This window comes from Spermophilus citellus, assembly GCF_964194105.1.
Source record: "Spermophilus citellus genome assembly, chromosome: 12".
NCBI classification, from domain to species: Eukaryota; Metazoa; Chordata; class Mammalia; order Rodentia; family Sciuridae; genus Spermophilus; species Spermophilus citellus.
Genome location: NC_138198.1, coordinates 118,327,691 through 118,349,318, shown reverse-complemented (window position 1 = coordinate 118,349,318; position 21,628 = coordinate 118,327,691). Strand labels below are relative to the sequence as shown.

General features: G+C 41.3%; 1 protein-coding gene across 1 annotated transcript; it reads left to right on the top strand.

Annotated features, from left to right (window-relative positions):
• Nucleotides 1-10,727: 10,727 nt before the first annotated feature.
• LOC308631427 (serpin B4-like) lies at nt 10,728-17,436 on the top strand. The gene is made up of 8 exons (XM_081262643.1): nt 10,728-10,813; nt 11,396-11,580; nt 12,085-12,141; nt 13,332-13,460; nt 14,123-14,240; nt 15,214-15,356; nt 15,620-15,775; nt 16,682-17,436. Exons 2-8 carry the CDS (start codon nt 11,419-11,421, stop codon nt 17,087-17,089), a joined length of 1,173 nt encoding a protein of 390 aa, XP_081118769.1. The 5' UTR covers nt 10,728-10,813; nt 11,396-11,418; the 3' UTR covers nt 17,090-17,436.
• The last annotated feature ends 4,192 nt before the right edge of the window (nt 17,437-21,628 follow it).

Genomic DNA, 21,628 nt, shown 5'->3' with positions numbered 1-21,628 from the left:
TCTACTTGTGCTGTAGTTATGCAAAATGTTACTATTTGGGGGGAAACTGGCGGAAGCGAACAGAGAACCTCCTTCTATAGGTTTTGGCAACTTCCTGCACATCTGTATTTCAAAGTTGTAAAAAGGTGCTGTATGTTCATCTTTCAGTTCATCACACAAAGTATTAAAAAATGTATACACAAAAGTGGAGCTTTAATAAAGCTCAGTTTTTACTGCTCCTTCAAGGACACTCAGAAGTAGAAAGTGCCATTTTCCTGTCCTGGACGTGGGGCAGTGAAGAACCCACAACAGCTTGTCCAGTTGGGAGCCAACACTTCCTGTGTAATAAATCAGCTGAGCCATCCGCCCCTCGCACACCTTCACACAAATCATAAGAGTTGAAAGGCAAATGATGTCTTGGTATTATCATGAAATGGTTTTGACTCTGGCCTCAAGAACCCATGAGTATTTGCAGATAACACATGAAGAACCTTCATCAGAAATCCCTTGGTGAATGTAAGGAAAAACGGGACCACGAAATGTTTGAGAAAAAAGCCAGAGGGCAGAGGGGAAGAGTCTAGACTCCTTCAAAACTTGAACGACAAACAGAGAACCACGTTGGGATAGAGTGGCTATAAGCAATGGTTTGTCTGAGGTTAGAGGAATCTTTCAATTTAGGCCAGGGAAAGACACCACTAGAGATAAGGAGACCCATTTAGAAAGCTTTATAACTGGTGAAGTGTGGCTGAGAAATGGAAGATGGGAACAATACAATAGAAAGAAGAAAGAAGAATGATGAGATGTAAAGTCTGTAGTTAAGGATTCAAAGTCCTGGATTTTTTTTTTTTTTTTGATGAACTAGGAGGCAAAGGCATCAACTCAAGACATCAAGTTATGGAATGAGTAGAGAATTTGAGAGGAAAGAAAGTGTATAAAACCATTTAGGTAAATATAAAGGGAATTGAAAAAAATTAAATTAAATTTTAAAGATTTAGAAACATGGTTGGGAGAACAATAAATCTCAGACTTTGATAGGTATAAATTAAGGCCACGTCCCTTTGCACAATCAGATGAAATGGCATCATCCACCCCCACCCATCAATGTATGACATCATGCTCCCTCCAGGGATCCTCCCTCTCTGAAGAACCCCAGGGTGTTTCCCCGGCAGGTGTGTGGAGGGAACCTGTCATCCTTACTCTTGCCTAAAAGAGGAAAAACCAAACCTTCTTTCCTTGCCAGAAAGTCTTGTGCTGTTAGGTGTCTGCAGCAGCCCCAGCCACACTGTGACTGGTCCCAGGGCCTGCAACATGTGGCAGTTACAAGTTCCCAGCATCACCAAGGAGAGCCTGGCTCCTGGAAGGTGATCCCCAATCCTCTGCTCAACAACACCTGTAGCTGTTGTTTGTTAAAGGATATGCTCCTTGCAAATTTCTAAGATGACACCTAAAATTTTGTCCATTCTCCAAATAATTTCAAAAGACATCATTTCTGGCAAATTGTAAAGGCTGCAGTTTCAAATTATAACAGTTACACGCATCCAGCAGAGTATGACCATGTGATACCCACCATATTAAAAAACAGATGTCAAGCCTCTTAAACAGTTGGATATTTTACCTCATTCCTTTTTACCTTGAAATTATATTTCCACTCCACTTCCCTCCGAGAATTTTCTCCTAATTTAATATACTATTTATATTCAAAAGCCTTGTATTAACAACCCTGTTATTCTCCTCTGCACTAAAACTGTGTAGGTAAACTTAAGATACGGAATATTCTTGTGTCTCTTGACAATTTTATTCCAAGTGTTCAGAGAGTTGGTCAGGCTTGAATTAAACTACACTTGTTATTGGTGTATGATGGAAAACACATAGTAAATATATTTAGATTTTGGTTAATAATTTTTAAACATGAAAGTTGGATTTTTATTGCTGCTTCATCTTTAATGTGATGATGAGAACAAGCGTGTTTTTCCATGATCATTCATTGAGGACATGGAAAGAATTCTCCTCTCATACTTTCCTACATATATTTTTAAATTGTTTTAGCTTACTATAGCAAGCATCTAGTATTTGGGTAATTTTTTTAAAAAATAACTTTTAAAGAAGCAAAATTAACCATATAGAATCATACTGTGAATCTAGAGAGAAAAGTTACCCTAGCTCCCACCTCTTCTGAGGTGTGGCTCTGTGAGCATCTTAGTAGAACCAATATTGTTGTTTGGAAGACAGTCTTTTAACCAGTAGAGACCAACTTGTCTGCCTCATGAAATCTGCTATCACTGGGAAGAGCCGGTTGATGGAAACTAGGGTACCTTTTTTAATAAGATAAGAAGGTATGGTTCCCCAGTCTTCCTATTGTGAATTGTGCTGCTATGAACATCGATGTAGCAGTGTCCCTGTAGCAGGCTCTTTTTAGGTCTTTAGGGAATAGACCGAGAAGGGCAATAGCTGGGTCAAATGGTGGTTCCATTCCCAGCTTTCCAAGAAATCTCCATACTGCTTTCCAAATTGGCTGCACAAATTTGCAGTCCCACCAGCAATGTACAAGTGTACCCTTTTCCCCACATCCTCGCCAGCACTTCTTGTTTGACTTCATAATGGCTGCCAATCTTACCAACCTAGATGCCCTTCAATAGACGAATGGATAAAAAAAATGTGGCATTTATACACAATGGAGTATTACTCTGCATTAAAAAAATTACAAAATTATAGAATTTGCAGGAAAATGGATGGCATTAGAACAGATTATGCTAAGTGAAGCTAGCCAATCCCTAAAAAACAAATGCCAAATATTTTCTTTGATATAAGGAGAGTAACTAAGAACAGAGTTGGAAGAAAGAGCATGAGAAGAAGATTAACATTAAACAGGGGTGAGAGGTGGGAGGGAAAAGGAAAGAGAAGGGAAATTGCATGGAAATGGAAGGAGACCCTCAGGGTTATACAAAATTACATACAAGAGGAAGTGAGGGGAAAGGGGAAAAAAACAAGGGGGAGAAATGAATTACAGTAGATGGGGTAGAGAGAGAAGATGGGAGGGGAGGGGATGGGGTATAGTAGAGGATAGGAAAGGCAGCAGAATACAACAGATACTAGTATAGCAATATGTAAATCAGTGGATGTGTAACCGATGTGATGCTGCAATCTGTATACGGGGTAAAAATGGGAGTTCATAACCCACTTGAATCAAAGTGTGAAATATGATCTGTCAAGAACTATGTAATGTTTTGAACAACAAACAATAAAAAATAAAGAAAAAAAAGAAGGTATGGAATAAATTTTTCACAGAGGATGTGTTGGCATAATGTAAAGTATCAATGTGAAATGTTAAGGATTGATCCAAAATGAATAGAGGGGAAGAGATTTACTAAAGGAGCAGGAGATGGCAGAGAAAGGAATAGAACTTACAGGTGGGAGAAACGGAAGGGAAGGGGACAAGGCTGAGAGACACAGACTATGGAGCCTCCAACTGAAGCCACCAGAGGGGACCAGACCAGTGGACCAGTGGAGAATGAAGGAGGGAAGACTAATGCCTGGGAATCATGTCGGCTGGGATGGGTGACCGTGGAGACAAGCCGAGGAGAGGAAGCCAGGGGTGTTTAGGAGAATGAAGACAGAATTTCCAGGAAGAGAGCTCAACAAAGAAAAATGTTTCAGAAAATTCAGTTAGGAACAGAGAAGGTCTTACCCAGAGGCGGCTGGTAAACCACCAAAGGGATTTTTTTCCAAAATTCCTTATATTATAGCAATACACGTAACATAAAGTTTCCCCTTTTAACTGTTTTTGAGTGTACAAATTCAGCTACATTAAGTACATGGGCCACCGTCACCCCTGTCCACCTGCAGAACTTTTGCCTCATCGCATACTGAAACCCGAAAGCCATTACACAAGGTTTCGCCATTCTCCTGGCCCCAACCTTGGTGACCCTCTTCTGCTTTCTGTCCCTCTGAGTTCTACTATTCTAGGTTCTCACATAAGTAGAATTAAACAATATTTGTCCTTTGGTTTCTGGCTCATTTCACATACCACAATGTTTTGGGTTCATCCCTGTTTTAAGTTGTATCAGAAATTACATCCCTTTTTAAGACCTAATATCTATCTCTCTCTCTCTCTGTCTCTCTCTCTCTCTCTCTCTCTCTCTCTCTCTCTCTCTCTCTCTTTCTCTGTGTGTGTGTGTATGTGTGTGTGTGTGTTTAATACCTTGTATACCCATTCGTTATACACATATAGAACCAGGAGGCTAAGACAGGAGGATCACAAGTTGGAGACCAGCCTTGGCAACTTAGCATGATCCTGTCCCAAAATGAAACTTTTAAAAAAGGATTAGGGATGTAGTTCAGCATTAAGCCACCCCTAGTTTCAATTCCCAGAACTGGAAAAAAAAATACACATACATGTTTGAGTCGTTAACACCTTTTGGCTATTGTGGAAATGAGTACAGTCTCATTGGTTAATAATGCTGTTGTGAATGTCAGTACTTATATATACTTAAATCTCGGTTTTCAAATTCTTTGAGTATACATCTTAAAGCAGAATTGCTAGATAATTTGGTAATTCTATGTTTAAGATGTTGAGGAAACACTGTGTGGATTTCCACAGCTGTTGCATCGATTTACATTCCTACCAGCAATGCATAAAGTTTCCAGTTTCTTCACATACTCACTCTTTTTATAATTTTCAATCTTTTTACAGTAACCATCCTAAAGAGTACTCATTGTGACTTTTTAAAGTCAATATGGTATATTGTATTATACAGTACATATTTTTAGTTGATTCATAAAAACATAAAAGTTGTACATGTTAATGTGACCATGTAATGTTTAATACAATGTATACATTGCATGATGTGGAACCAGGTAAGCATGTTTATCCTCCCAAACATTTATTTCTTTCTGTATAGTGAAAATTTAAAATTCCTTTCTTCTTTTCAAAATGTAAATACATTATTGTTACCTAAACTCACCACACTGTGCAATAGTATCACACTGGACTTCTTGCTCTATCTAACTGTAACTTGGTACCCATTGGTCAACTTCCCCATCCCATTTCCCCACTTCTGCCCACAGCCTCTGGTAACCACGATTCTACTCTCAACTTTTTTGAAATCATCTTTTTTAGATTCTACATATGAGTGAGACCGGCAGTACTGGTCTTTCAGTACGTATTTACTTCACTTAGCATAACAATCTCCAGTTCCATCTTGTTTTTGCAAATAAGAGGGTTACATTCAGCACGTCACTGTGTATATATATATTTACCATATTTTCTTATTCATTCATCTACTGATGGACAACTCAATTGATCTCATATCCTGGCTATTGTGCATAATGCTACAGTAAATATGTGAGTGTAGGTTCACTTTATCCTGCTGACTTCATTTCCTGTGGATATATACCAAGTAGTGGGATTGCTGGAACATATGGCAGCTCTATTTTTAATATTTTGAAGAACTTCCATGCCGTTTTCTGTAACGGCTCTACTAATTGACAGTCCTTCCAACAGAATATGAGTTTCCTCTATGCTTCCATGCAGGGCGTAATAGCCATTCTAATGGTGGCAAAATGTTATCTCAGGGTCTTGGTGGGCACTTCTCCAGTGATGGGCATGGTTGAGCATTTTTTCATATACTTTTTGGCCAAGTGTGTACCCTTTTGTAAGCCATCTCTATTCAGGTCATTCATCCATTTTTAATCAGATCATTTTGTTCTGTAAAGTTGAGTTCCTTTTATATACTGAGAATTACTTCCTTGTCAGATGAATAGTTTGTCAATATTTTCTCCTGTGGGTTTTCCTCTTCATCTCTTATTATTCCTTTGCTATACAGAAGCTTTGGGGTTTGGTACAGTCTCATTGGTTAGTTTTTGCTTCCTTTGCCTGTGTTTGGGTTTCATAGCTCACACCAATGTCCTAAAGCGCTTCCCCTACATTTCCCTCTGGTCATTTAGAAGTTTCTGTGTCTTACATGTAAGGCCTTCATCCACTTAGAGTTGATCTTTGTATATGGTAAGAAAAAGGGATCTAGCCTCTTCCTTTTGCATATGGATATTGTTTGCCTAGCACTATGTATTGAAGGGCCTTTCCTTTCTCTGATGTACATATCTGCTGCCTTTATTGAAGATCAGTATGTTGTAAATATGTGGGTTTATCTCTGGGTTTTCTACTCTGTTCCACTGGTCCATGTGTCTGGTTTTATGCCAGCACCATGCTGTTTGAGTTATTATAGCTTTGTAGTATATGTTTAAGCTTCCACATATTCTTGAATTTTCCTGTACTCTAGTCTTTATTTCTAATTTGATTCCTCTGTGATCAGAAAAGATAGTTGATATTTCAAGGGTTTTTTTATTCATTAAGATTCTTTGTGGTATAATATATGGTCTATCCTCAAGAATATTTCATGTTCATTTGAGACAAATGTACAATCTGCTATTTTGGGACAAAGTATTCTCAAAAGGTCTGTGTGGTACCTTTGATTTATATAAAAAGCATATTCAAGTTCATAAGGAACTACCAGTATTCTCATGAACAAAAGAGCAAAAGAAAGACAATTCACCAAAAAAGAAATTCAAGTAGAAAACAGAAGTACACATAGGAAGAGAAGAGTGAGATGCCATTGGTCATCAATCAAGGGAAAGCTTTGAATCACTCAGAGTAGTTAAAGCAGTTAAGTGAAAACTAGAACTATGGTGGGGGGAGGGGGGTGGAAAGGCAAGAGACCACAGGGTGAATGTTAAGGAGGCACATGGGGGATGGCAAGGGGTCCATGGTGTGTACTTGATGGCCAGGAAATTAAGACTGGACCCTGAAAGGGAGAGGACAGTGGTCAGAACAGGCGTGGGAGTACAAGGGAAGGCCGTGGTTCCTGTGTGCACGGTGAATGGACAGTGGGGTGAGCAGGACTCATGAGAAAAGATGAAGGGAGATCCAGGCAGGGAGGAAATCCCTCTCAGAGAAAACAAAGAGGAAGGGGACATTCTAGAAAAGGCCGGCCATACATCAAGGGTGTCAAGAGGATCAGGGAGGGACTCATAAGAGATCAGTGAAGAAAAAGGTGAGATTAGCTTGAAAACAGAGAGGACAAGTGTGTCTTGGGTGTTGCTGGAGCAGGAAGAGAGGAGGACGGGAGATGGTGCAGTTCCGTCTGCATTCCATGATGGGCTTACCTACGAGGCCCGTTGCCCAACTTCTTTTTAAACTTACTGGGGTTATTTTTCCTCTGTGGAAACTAAAAAGGAAAGCCAATTACTCTTCCTCTGAAGTTATTCAGCACATACCTATCTCTACCTATGTCTGCAGGGAGAGCCTAGGGAACACAGTACCTGGCTCATACTCTATAACTTGATGCTTGGAGAATCCTCCCCACTAACTACTTCCTGTAGACAGGCCTGGGCACATTCTTGGGAAGAAGGAAGTAATGAAAGGATCGCTCCGATTTATTGACAACTTAACAATGCTGAGAATATTCCACACACTGTGCCAAGAGGTAAGTTTCTGGAAAATCTAGGAGATACTTCTTCACCAACCTGTAAAGGCATTGGTAATAGCAGGATGCTTCCTGAAAGAACAATTTCCTATAGATTTCATTTTATTACTAGATTCCCAGAACCAATGAAATTGGCATAGCTTTATTAAATATCAACAACATAAACAGGCAAGGGTTCACATTCAAAACATCCTGAGGATTTATGTGTCTCCTTGACAATCCTGTCCCATGCCAGGAGCACTTTCCAGGAACAGAAGAAAAGCATGGAATGATTTCTCATGTAAACTAATCCCAGCTCTGTCTCAATTTAGGCAATCTCCTAGACATTATCACTTAGAAACATTCTTCAAAATTAGTCTCTTCATAAGAAACCCCTCATCTCGAAAGCATTCAGCTTTTGTCTAAAGTCATCTTCCAAAGATTGCCCACCTGGAACCTCACTCTGCCTTAGGTTGTCCTTCTACTCGTCCTTTCCACCTCTAGGCTGAGCTTCCTGTTTCTGCCCACAGGGAAGATAATGCTGTTTCCCTGTGGAATCCAAGTGACCCTCTCCTGCTCCATAGAGGAAAGGTCACTGCTGTCTTGTGGCTGTAGCCAGGATAAAGGCTCAGCCGAGGAGACCACATTCTTCATGTGTGGAATTCTTCATCTCGATATCTTATCATTTCTTTTGCTTCTTTCATTGGACAAATCCTTAGTTCACCAACAATCCATTAGACCATGCCTCAACTCAACTCAGGGAACTTGTATTTCACAACCTCCTCGGGGATGCACACACATTGGTAAAAGAGACCCCAAAAGAGCATGTCTTGGCATTTCCTCAAAATGTTAAGCAGAATTACCATATGACCCAGTGATTCCATTGTAGGTATACATTCCCCCACCAAAAAAAATGAAGACATACTACACCAAATGCAGGTATCCATGAACAATCAGAGCAGCATTATTCATAGCAACCAAAAAATAAAAACAATCCAAATCCCCATCAATGATGAATGGATAAAGAAAACATAGTCTATTCATACGAAGGAATATTGTTCAGTCATAAAAAGGAATGATGCACTGATCCATACTACAACATGGAAGAAACTTGAAAACGTACCAAGTGGAAGAAGTCAGTCACCAGAGGACAAATATTGCCTGATTCCATTTATATGCAACATTTAAAACAGGCAAATCAGTAGATGCAGGAGGTAGATCAGTGGTTTGCAGGGTCTGAAATAAAGAATGAAATATGGGTTTTCATTAAGAGATGATGAAAGGAATGAGATTGTGGTGATGATTCCATCACTTTTTGATCATTCACTGAAAATATCAGTGAACTGTAGTCTAAGGTGGTGAGTCCTATGGTATATGCATTATATGTCTGTGAGAAATGGTTCCTCAGAACAAGAAGCCCCTTCCCTGTGGTCATTTAGCCAGATCTACTAGGGACAATGGCTCACTCCTAGCCTCATACATTCCTCAGGGCACAGAGTTCAGTCCAGTGAAAACATTACTTCTTTTACCCCCTAACTTTTTTCTCTCAAAAGTTCTCATTTCTTCTGAATTCCAACTTGATAGAGCAGTTTGGGTAAGAATTATTGTGTATAATCCAGATGTTGAATGGCCCCCAAAGGTCCATAAATAAAATGTTGGACCCCATGCTGGTGGTATTGGGAGGTGCTACGGGGATTTAACATGTGGGACTTTACTGCAGTTCCTTAGACAGTTGGTGACATGCTCTCAGTGGGACTGAGGGACCCCAGTATCTTCCTCTCTCTACATCCCAACTAACAAGGTTAGGGATCTTCTCTAACACGTGTCCCTATAGTGATGTTCTGCCCTCTCCAGAGGTCCAAACAAATGTGCCAACCTACAATGGGCTTGAATCTTTATAACTATAAGCCAATAGAAACTCCCCTAGTCCATAAATAGCTTGTGTCAAATATTTCATTATAGGGATGAAAAATGGATTAACACAATTGAGCAGGTATTTATTGTCTCTCTAGGCTGCACACTCAATGGAACTCATCTTTCCCATCACCACTCATTTCCCCACATGCCATGCTCTTGGTTGTCTCAGGATGTCCCCCACCATTCTCTCCTAGGTCCTATGCGATAGACGATGGACGAATACGGTTCCTCAGCCAGACTACCTGCCTTGAAATCTCACCTGTGCAATTCACTAGCTACAAAAATTAGTCCAACAGTTGTCTCAGTTTGTCAGTGTGAAATGGGGATAGCAAATGGACCTACATTCCTGAGTTGTAAGGTGCAAGTGAAAATATCTTCTGACCCAGTAGAAGCCAGCCATCATCGACGTTGGTCTGCTTGCAGGAACCCCACGCATCTGCAGAGGACGAGGCTCCAAAAGAATATGCACATGACAAGAGCATCCAAAGGACACCTCCACCTGGTATTTCTGACAGGTATTCCACCTGGCATCCAGCCGATGAGTGTAAAGCCAGTGTGCTAACTGTCCAGGGGGGGCAAGTAGGGAAGGGGGGACAGAGCTGTAGTCTGATCATGACACCCCAAACAAGTTATTTTTCTGTTTGACTGTATATGAGAAATTAGAAGACTGCTGTTCAAAACAGCCTCTGTTTGTTTCGATCGTTCTTACTGTCGGCCGCTTCTCAATGTAGCAAGGCAAATAACTGTCCTCACAGACCTCAAGCATCAGAAAAGTCAGGATGGCTGCAGGGGACATGGGAAGAGACAGGGAGAACCAGGGGCAAGGCAGAGCATGAGGGTCAGGAATGAGCAGGAGGGTAGGACCCTGTTCCCCGAGTCTGCAGAGACCTCCCCAGTGCCTCATTGCACTAGAATAAGATTGATTTTCCTGGGTATATAAAGTGATTCCTACAGAAAGGATGAGTGGAGCCTTTCAGAATTGAAAAATCACAAATATAAGTAAACATTGTAGCTGTTTGTGTGTCCAAAGTGTACCTTAAAAACAATTCAACATCAAAAGAAAAAAAATGATTGTTTTTTAAGATGGAAGAAATGTACAGAGGGTGGAATTGAAGACAATGAGGAAGTTGGAATATCTAATACATCTTCATTGGTATTAGAAACGGACATTTGCATGCATTCAAAATGAGTCAATGATTGCCAAAGATTACAGATTCTTAACTGTCCCCACAAAAAGACAAAGGAAACACAGGTTGCTGTCCTAACCTGTCTTTTCTCATAAGTTGTCAGGCTCAGGAAGTGTGGGCTAAGCTGATTGAGAAATCTGAAGTTGATTTAATTGAAAGACAACTGAATTGATGAGGCAGCGTTTGCAGGAGGAGGACTATATACCCAGGATCTTCCGTCCACCACATCAAGGCTCACAGCTCCCATCCAGCTCGGCTCCTTCAGGAACACAGGTGAGTGCTTTCAGCCACTATGGCTTAGCAGGAATTACTATCGAGGATCAAAACAGTGACGTGGTTTCTATCATGCATATACTTTGTCTTATTAAATTGTACTTATTCTGCCAGGGGAAAAAAATTAACACACCCCCTTGATCTAATTTGGTCTTTACCTAAAAAAATATATTTCCCAGAAAACTGATGCATGCTTACAATCATGTGGGGGGCGGGGGGTCAACCTCAGAGCTTCAAAGAAAAGTCAGAGAGTTTCTTCTGGAGACCTGGCTGCATGTTAGCCCCAGAAAACCTTGTCCTGGCATTTGTAATAAAGCCTTTCTCCCCAAACCTAGCCATCCAATGATAAGGGAAAGATACAGGAAAGATAAAGATGTTCTATTACTTGTCCACAAAAGTCTTTTTCAATAGTGCTTTCATGAGTCTTCTAATTAGAAGATGAACACACCTGCATTCAGAAGGCTTGGAAGGTAAAAAGGTTAAAAACCTGAATGGCCAGAATTCGACATCCTAGATATATCATTTTTAAAGAAAATTCCATTACAATAAAGTCCTTCTGAGCTGGATCTACTGCTTTCCTAGGAGTTCCAGACCAACCTGTCACCATGGGCTCACTCAGTGTGGCCAACACCAAGTTCACCATTGACCTGTTCCGGCAGCTGAGGAAGGACGGGGACAACGTCTTCTACTCCCCGGTCAGCATCGTGTCAGCACTGGCCATGCTCGACCTAGGGGCCAGGGGGAACACTGCCCTGCAGATGGAGAAGGTAGGCGTCAGCTGTCCCACAGGACCTGCCCAGCTTTCCTCTTCACTGAGCTGGCTCACACACACAGGGACGGTCACAGCTCTGGGGACCTGGGGGGTAACACAAGATGCCCAGCAGACTTTCCAGGGCTGTGTGATCACAGAGCTGTTGGGGAGACACCCCATCCCCAAGGCTGCCCTCTCTTGATGACCCCGACCACTGCCATCAACCAGAGCTGAGAAGAGGAAGTGACGGGCTGACTAAACCAAATCCAAGGGACCTATCACCAAAGGTCTCCCCAATGAACAACGAAGGCACATTCTTCAACGTATCTGGAGATAAGCCAGCTTTTCTGTGTTTTTTCAAAGAACAAATTCATACTCTGAAGTTCTGGGGTTGGGTGATTTTAGTGTCTTTATGCTTCTTTGTTCTCTTCTTTTTTGAGAGTTTTGTTGTCTTTTTCTCTACTGAATTCAACAGATCTTTTGAATGAAGTTGTCTTGACCCAGGTCCTGTCTCTTCCAGGTCCTTCATTTCAATGAAATTGCAGAAAAAGCAACAAAGAAACCCACAGCCCCTCATGTAAGTATTCTGGTCCTGGGAGAGCTCCAGGTATCTGAAGTATCTGAGAGGGTCATAGTTTAAACAGGGAATTTCACATAAACCGAGGAATGGAAAATCCTAGATGAAAGAGATTAGGATATACGGAACAATTCCACATTTTATTTTCCTAATTATTACTTTCAAGTGTTTCTTGTACTCAGAGAAGGTCAGCATTGAACTTAAGAACTCAAGTCCAACACCACATAGACCAGCTCCATTCTTCACAAATGTGAACATGAGCAATTCGCTACTGCCCTGAGTCAGAGTGACCTCATCCCAGTCAACCAAAAAGAATCTGACCCAATATCTGCAAAACTTGGCAACAGGGCCCAGCCTACTGTATATAAGAGTTCATAATAAACGTGAGCTAATGATCACACTCACAATAATGTTACGGAAATAGTTTAACGGAGTTAATTAAAATGAAAAGGAATAAGCACAAGTTCAATTATATTTTGGAAAATGATGGCTAGCAGATATATTTGTTTAGGGCTTTGACAGAACAAAACTCTTAGCTAGTAAATAGAAATTTCCAGATTCAGATAGAGTTCAGTTTAAAACTTGGCTACTCACTCTGTCTCTTAGGCTACTTAATCACTGAGCTTTTTTATTTTCATCTCAGCTAGACTGAGATTCAGATGACCTATGGGCTGTTCCTAGCTGAGCACCAGGCTCGAGGTGTGCTTACATGCAGAGAATGACCATCACATGACAGATCACAGTCAACACGTCTTAGAAGATGATCCCACCCAGGGCTCCAGCAGGGCTTCATGTCACAGCATGTAGAATATCCAGACTCCAGCATGACCATATGCTTGGTAGCTGTTAGAAGTGAAATAAGGTTTGCACCTTAAGGAACTCCGAGTTTATCTGGAAAGATAAACCTAATTCTTTAAACGACTGAGAGGACACCCAGTGGTGCCCTGTAGTTCAGAAGAGAAGAGATCAGAATATATCAGGGCTGGAGCAAAGAATTTCCTGGAAGAAGTTGAATGTAAGGTAAATTCTTCAGGGTATTTGAGGTAAATGCAACAAATATCAGAGAATAAGCCAGAGGTCATCTTTGAGATTATAGACATAAATGTTGGTACTGATCTAAGTGACTTCAAGTGAGTTTAGCACACACATGAACAGGGTAATTCAATGAGCATCTTTTTTGGATGTTGAAGGCTGGAGAGTCAGGAAATGTGCACCAGGAGATTCAAAAGTTTCTGACTGAATTAAACAAACCCAGTGATGCCTACAACCTGAAGATCGCCAACAGAGTCTATGGAGAAAAGGAGTATCAGTTTCTTCAGGTAATTCCACTTGGCTCTCCACACCTGGAGTCTGCATCCTGGGTCCTAGGTCTCTGGATGGCCAAATGGGGAAAGCCAGACAGAGGCTTCTGGCTGACTCCTGGGCAGCTCTGGCCCCAGGGGATCAGCTCTATCACAGCTCTGACTGCTGGAGCATCCGGTCCCTGACCAGGCCCAGATGAAGTGTGGGTCAGGGGCAAGATAAGTCAGGAGATGCCATCAATGAACAGGCACTGACTGCGTCCCAGAGAGCGCCTTTTGTGGGAAATGTCTGACTAATGGGGTATTTCTGGAACAGGCAGGCTGGGATGGGCCCTGGAGGCGGCTGGGAAAGCACCAGGGAATATAAACCCAGATGAGAGAGGCCATGGTAGAGCTTACTGGTGAGAAGTCTCCCACGTGATTCATCTCCTTTAACTTGCACTGAAATTTGCAAACCACAGCCTCTTCTTCCCCTAGGTTCTGCCAGGGGGTGTTGAGCCTCAGCGAATCCTGCACTCTCCTTGCACACTTGCCCTCATGGTGCCTGTATACAAATATGCATGTGCAGAGACAGTGGTTCTGCCCAGGGTCTGGGTTCAGCTTCCTTTAATTGTAAATAATTAAATGGGGTGACACATAAATCATTCTTAATTCCTTCTTTCTTCCTCCACTTCTCAAAGGAATATTTGGACGGGATTAAGAAATTTTACCTAGCCACTGTGGAGTCTCTTGATTTCAAAAATGCTCCAGAAGAAAGTCGAAAGAGGATCAATTCCTGGGTTGAAAGCCAAACAAATGGTAGAGTATGGGAGGGCTACTCATGGCGGAAACTTTTCATCACCCTGTGAGGAACCCCAGATGTGACATGGTAGGGAGTCCTGGGTGGGATGTTATTGGATCTGCAGAGAGGATGGAGGAGGCAGGGCAGGAGGTCCCAATAAATGTGGAGAGATCCAGGGGGAGCAGGGAGAGAAGAGAAGGAGGTCAACTAGGTGGAGACATGGCTGCAAAGCTACTTGCACATGGCCCCCAGGTGACACTATCTTTGTGGAACCCAAATTCCCACTCAGCCCCGTTTTGAGATTTTCTTGAGGTCAGAGCCAAGTGTTGATTGTGAATCTTTAGAAGAAAACAGTCCAAAGAGCTCCTTCCTCTTACTCCTCTAGAAACAGGCAGCCCACCTGGACACCAGGCTCGCTGTCCCTTGACCTATAACTGCCTGGAGCACACCTCCACCAACCCTCCTGCAGGGATTACCCCAGGGTCTCCTCCACCCAGGGCAGAGGCTTCTCAAAGCCTCCATTCTGTGCACAACTAGTTGGACCCCTTACTACAGGCCGTCCTTGCAGCAGTTGTACAGGAGACTGAGGAGGAGGAAGGAACTCCTGGGAGCAGCATCTGACAGCAAGGGACTCTCAGAGTACAGAGCTCAGGCCATTGTCCTTGAGGACAATCAGGCCCTGTTTCTCCACGTGAGGGGCCCACATTGGGAAAACAGAAGGGGAGGAGCAGAGGAAGGAAGGAAAGAGTCAAGCTGAATAGCAGATAAAATCAGCTCCTCAGTGTCCCCTAGACAGTGTCACCTCCTTTCCTGTCTCCATCCCTGTAGCTTTCTAGGGCTGGCACCATGAGAAGGCTGAACCTGGTGGCAGTCAATGAGTCCCTAAAGCAATGGCACATAAATATAAGGACCAGTCCTGAAATTGTGCATAGCATTCTCTCCAAAAGCCATTTGTACTTACATGATGACCTTTTTTTTTCCACCTTACAGAAAAAATCAAGGACCTATTTCCTAGTGGCACTATTGACCAAAACACCAGACTGGTTCTGGTGAACGCAGTCTACTTCAAAGGGCGGTGGGATGAGGAATTTAAAAAGGAATTGACCACAGAAGCAAAGTTCTGGCAGAATAAGGTATTGCATGTGGAAAGTTAAACTTAGAGGCATCTGATGGGATGGACCACTAAAGTAGAGAGTGCCGTGAACAAGCAGATATCGTTTTGTTTTATTCTTATAGTTTTAGTTAGTTAGGAATGCCTGAAAAAAATAATAACTTCTGTCTTTATTTCTCAAAATTCCTGAGTTGTTTCTCCAAAAGGGAGGGTTGTGTTTTGTGTCTCCTTAATATTATCTTTTTGTCTAACTTGGTATTTATTTGATGCCTTAATTTATTGTAGAATGTGAGCAAATCTGTGCAGATGATGGCCAAAAGCGGGTATTTTAATTTTGCCTTCCTGGAGGATGTGCAGGCCAAGATCCTGGAAATACCATACAAAGGCAATGACCTGAGCATGGTCCTGCTGCTGCCCCATGAAGCAGATGGCCTGCAGGAGGTAACACTCGCATTGACCATTCTTCCTTCTACTGTCTGATTTTTCCCCCATGGTACCTGTTTAAGTCTAAACAAGACAAAAACTTTGAGGCCAAGATGCCTCGAATAATAAAAAATTCAAAACAAGGAACAATGACTCAGTCACTGAATCAGATGATTCAGTGGCACATACCTGTAATCAGCAACTCAGGAGGCCAAAACAGGAGGATGACAAGTTTGAGGCCAACCTCGACAACTTAGTGAGACCCTCAGCAATTTAGTGAGACCCTGTCTCAAAATAAAAAAATAAGAAGGGCTACAGATATAGTTCCATGTTTAAGTGCCCCTGGGTTCAATCCCCAGTACATCCTTACATTATAAATATTTTAGCTTACAACCTGACACAGGCTTAATTTATTATCATTTAAGTAGAGCTATACACTTTAAATGTCAGTTTGATGGCAACAAGCTACAATTAAACCCAGAGAAATATATACCAATGTGAGAAATGTTTAAAAACACATAAAGCAAGAACTAAGAGTAAAAATAGGTCATGTACTATGACTGCAGTATGTAATAAATAATTTCTGCAAGAAAATAAAAAGTCTACAAAATGACACATACAGTAGACAGACGGTATAAGAAGTAGTGATATATAGTTCATTTGGTTCAAAATAATGTAATTCTATTTGTACACACATGTTTGTACATGTGAACACATATAATCAAATAAGTCTTCATATATGTTCAGGCCTGCTGTTTTTGCTTATTAGAATAATGTCTAATAAACTGGATCAACTGTGTATGTTGCATTTATTGCTAAACTCAAAATTTCCCACGTATTCCATTCATTGTTAAAGTGCGCCAGAGACCAAACGTAGATCATGTCAGTTTCTTTTTTTCTTTTTTTTTTCCCCCATCTTTATAGCTTGAAGACAAACTCACTGCTGAGAAGTTAATGGAGTGGACCAGCCCAAGGGGCATGGAGATGACTAATGTAAATGTGTGCCTCCCTCGATTCAAAGTGGAAGAGACTTATGACCTCGAGACCATGTTGAGCGCCATGGGGATGGAGGACGTATTCCATCCACAAAAGGCTGACCTCTCGGGCATGACAGGGACACAGGGCCTTTCAGTGTCCAAAGTTGTGCACAAGTCCTTTGTGGAAGTGAATGAAGAGGGCACCGAGGCTGCAGCCGCCACGGGCGTAGTAGTTGAAGTAATGTCTGCCCCAATGCCCCCTGTTAGTTTCTATTGTGACCACCCCTTCCTGTTCTTCATCAAGCAAAAGAAGACCCACAGCATCCTCTTCTTTGGCAGAGTCTCTTCCCCTTAAGCAGGATGCCTCTGTCTCTCTTATGAGGACATGTCACAGAGCAAAAAGTAAACTGAGGCTGGAAACAACACATCCTTTATATATTCATTTTCTTTTCCAGCCTCAGAGTCCCCACTAAGAATGCAATGGTTGTAGGAGCCTCTCTTTTTCTCTCTTTCTGCACACACATATGAACCAGTCTTCTTCTTCTTTTTTTTCTTATAAAAATTTCCTTGGAGAACAAAACGTTCAATGTGAAGATTAAAACAATCCATACCTCATCTTCTGAATTGCACAGGATTGCTTCTGTCCTGTTTTGGATGAATCAAAGCAAATAACAATTTTCTCTTCAAACTCATCAACCTAGACACCCATTTTTCCTTCAATTGAGGTGATATCTGGGACCCTTCTTATATTTCTAAATTCTGTGATTCTATTAAATCAATTAGCAATAAAGGAATGACCTGCTCAAATTATTTGTTCCTTTTCCTTTTTTTTTTCTTTCCAACAAAGTACAAGTGATCAACCACACCTAAGAAATAGGTCAGAAATATATTAGTCACAGAGAAAGAAAAATTCAGAACAAGCTCAGGCAGGCTGAGTCTAAAGTAGTAGTCAGATAAACTTCTATAGATATTTATTTTGTATTTCTTAAAACAAGGAAATTTTACTTATTATTTGGCTGTTAGATTTGGGGGGGGATATTTTCTTTGGGGGTTTTTTGTTGTTGCTTTGTTTTTTGTTGTGTTGTTGTTGTTTTGCAGTTCTGGGGATCAATCAAATCCAACTGTTCTACCTCTGAGCTAAACTCCCATCCCAGGAAAATGCTAGAGCTCTACTTTGTGACAAAATGGACTTATTCCAGCTGTCCACATTTTAAAAAATATATATTAATATAATTGGCCATATTAACAGATTGCAGGGAAAAATTTCTTAGACCTGCATTGTACAATGCAATAATTATTAGCCACAGCAGCTATTTAAAATTAACATTAAACAAAATTAAAAGTACAATTTCTTCATCTCACTAGCCACATATCACATTCTCAACACCCACATGTGATTGACAGGTGTCATGTTGCACCATGCAACCGCTGAACACGTCCATTATCAGACCCCATCACCAGAGAGCACTTGGCTGGACAGCAATGCACAGCACCTGGAACATTACATGACAAAATTAAATATATGTGCTTTATGAGGATTCTTAATAGGATCAAAACAGAAGGAGACTGATTCTTTAACGTATTAAAATGTTAGATACATAAAATATAGCTATCTAAATTTCAAATCCAAAATCAAGTTAAATAGGAAACAATGAAAGCATTGAATTCAAAGGGTAAAAAAGAAATCCAATATTATTGCTATTTTTGACAATCTCTGACAATGAATTAGTAAAAAGGAAAAGGGCAGGTCAGTGTATAGAGTGTGGTACCATTTGTGGTTTTTTAGAAAAAATAATAATAGTAAACTGTGCACACATGATTTTAGCTAAACCTGTAGTTTGTCTCTGGAGGAATATGTAAGAAGTTGGACCATTTGTTTTGGTGAGGAAGGGTACCCCAGTGGTTTGGTGACATTGGGGACAGAGGTACTTTGAACTATAAACCCTTTTAACCTTTTGTGTTTTAAATATATCTCCTATTCAAAATATTGATAAAATCTATATTTTTAAGAAATCAACTGATTCTGATTCTTTAGTTTCACTTATAAATTGAGGTCTGGCTTTTAAAGTAATATCATATTTGCACTAATATATACCAAGTCTGGGGCCCTGGGTTCAATCCTCAGCACCACATAAAAATAAACAAATAAAAATAAAGGTATTGTGTCCAACTACAACTAAAAAATAAATATTAAGGGGCTGGGGTTATGGTTCAGGGGTTGAGTGCTTACCTCGCATGCATGAGACACTGGGTTGGATCCTCAGCACCACATAAAAAATAAATAAATAAAAATAAATATTAATATATACCAAGTCTCTAGGAATGTAGAGTATGATAAAAATAAGGCACCTGGAATAAGATATGACTCATATTAGACAAAGCAGAATACTCTGTAATTATACCAGATTACTACTACAAAGATTCACTATTACACTGTATTTCTAGGATGTGGTTTTGTCAACTACCATTTCCAAAAGACTGGTAAATCTAGTTCAAGGTACTAAATAGTGATAAAGAAAACAATGAATGACTTGAAAGAAAATGAGAAATTGAAAATATATTAATGCCCACATTGTTTTACATAAATTTTTGAGTGAAATATGACAGTTAAGGTAACCAGGTTGTGGCTAATGGCTGTGCTGTCAAATGATAACCCATGTCAATGTCCTCTTTGTAAGGACAAATCCTCCATGTTGAAAATAACCATGTATTTTTAAGAGTATTTGCTTAGAAATTTTGTATTTCTAAATATTCTCCTCCTGCTTCAAAATGTAGATAAATCTTTTTGAAGACTGAACAGATCTTTTGTGAGTTTAATGGCCAAGAAATGTCTTTCTTAAGGACCTGGGAACCACTTCCTTGAAATGGAAGCATCAGAGGAGATAATGCCACTATGTCCAGGAAAAGACTGAGTCTGACTTCAGGGGTACCTGACTCCAGATTCCAAACTACCCCCATTCTAAAGATAGAAGCTTGTTTTTCCTTTGGGTGAAGTCAATTCCCTAACTCAGGTGGTCATCCCAGTCGCCATGTGACTCCAACATGAGTCATGAGTGAGGAATGGAGACATAAAGTGCTCTTACTTGAGGAATCACTATTGAAACAATAATCTTGAGAACAAATGTGGATTGTGTATCTTCATGACTATTGTTATGGTTTGGCAATGAGGTGTGCCCCTGAGGTCCTGTGTTACTGCATGAATATTCTGAAGTGAAAAAAAAATAGACAATGAGAGCTGTGACCTGATCAGTCCACCCTTTAAATGGAGTAACTATAGGCAGATGGGGCATGGCTGGAGGAGGTGGGTCACTGGGAGGACCCCTGGAGGGTGCATCTTCCTGTGGCCCCTGCCCCTTCCTCTCTCTTTGCCTCCTGGTGGGCTTGAGGTGAGCAGCATTCCTCCACCCCACGCCTCTGCCATGACATTCTGCCTCCCTTGGGCCTAAAACAATGAAGCCACCAACCATGGACTAAACCTCTGAAACTGGGCGACAAAATTAACTTTTCCTCCTCTGAGTTGTTTATATTGGATATTTTGGTCACGGTGATGCTGACTAACACATCTCTATGAAAGGGTGAGGTTTCCTTTCCCTCTGTCTTGGTAATTTCTTAGCACATTATCTGTGATGCACATTACATTCTGATTTAATGTTTCCTTTCTCTACTCCCTTCGTGGGGAAGATTTGGGGGTTGGGAGAAGATTCTGGTTTTGATTCTATTTCCCCAACACATAATAAATACCTACCCACCCCACCCCCGAATCCTGCCATGGGTCACTTAAAGAAATGTGTGTGCTAATTACAACAGTGAAGAGAAAGGTTGTTTACCTAGGAGGTGCGATGCCTTGTGGGATGGAGAGGCCACTAGGTACCATCCTCCTGTGACACCTAGGCCTCAGTATTCTGAGGTACCTGGAGGCAAGTGTGGGACCTATCAAGACTGGAAGGGTTCACAGGGAAGCTGTCTTTAGTGCCTTCCCCTCTAAATTCTCATTTTTAGAGCAATTGACTACATGTCTAGGAAATGGTGCCCTCAGACACCCAGGACAGCAGAAGCCAACTCCCTGGACACAGCTCTGAAATTTTCATCTCCTAAATATCTTGGGGACAGGAGAGGAGTCACTGGCAGGGTCATTCAGAAAGAATAAAATCTCACATGAAATTCCCAGTCCTGGGAAGGATTCTGGTACCTCTCTGTTGGGGTAAACACTCAGTGCCCAGGAGCCATGCTGTGTCTGAAGGGGAACAAGGGGCTCCCATGGATGTATTGGGGGAGAAAGGAGGAGGGAAAGTGGCCACATCCCTTATCTCCAGTCTTAAGTGGGGATCGGAGCAGAAGGATCTTGGCTATGAAGTCAAGTCATGTACTCATTAAACATCTGAAGAAACCCCTGTGAGCAGCTGACACACAACCTATCAGGTAGTTACTCCCCTGCTGATAGGGACAGCCCGACCCTGAGGAATCCAAGAGTCATAGAATGTTCAAAACCTCTCTGTTGAGTCCTCCAAGTTCTTCCTTTGGAAGTAGAAAACAGCATGCCCAGGCCTTTGCAGCCCCGGGCTTGACTATTTTAACATTATCTTATGATTGTTTAAATTTCACTAATCATTAGAGTAGCAAATGTAGCTCAACATTATGAGTATTTATAACACTGATTTTTTAAATTCACAAATCCCATAATAGCCTCCATGAAATTCTCTGTTTGGATGTTTTTCACCATATGAGCCAGATATTCATGACTAGGAATAGAAGAGGGCCCCCTGGGAGACCAAAATGATCCCTTTTCCCTCTTCTCCTGCCTGCCCGCATGCCTCACACACACTCCCTGGGATTCCTGTGCCGTATCCAGCTCTGCCACAGCCACCGCACACAGGCTTCCCTGATTTTACACAGG

Excerpts from the sequence above, each read along its gene's own strand:
- LOC308631427 (XM_081262643.1), top strand. The coding sequence starts at position 11,419 with ATGGGCTCACTCAGTGTGGCCAACACCAAGTTCACCATTGACCTGTTC. Across the intron at positions 14,241-15,213 it reads GGTTGAAAGCCAAACAAATG|AAAAAATCAAGGACCTATTT; the intron begins GTAGAGTATGGG and ends TCCACCTTACAG. Across the intron at positions 15,776-16,681 it reads AAGCAGATGGCCTGCAGGAG|CTTGAAGACAAACTCACTGC; the intron begins GTAACACTCGCA and ends CCATCTTTATAG.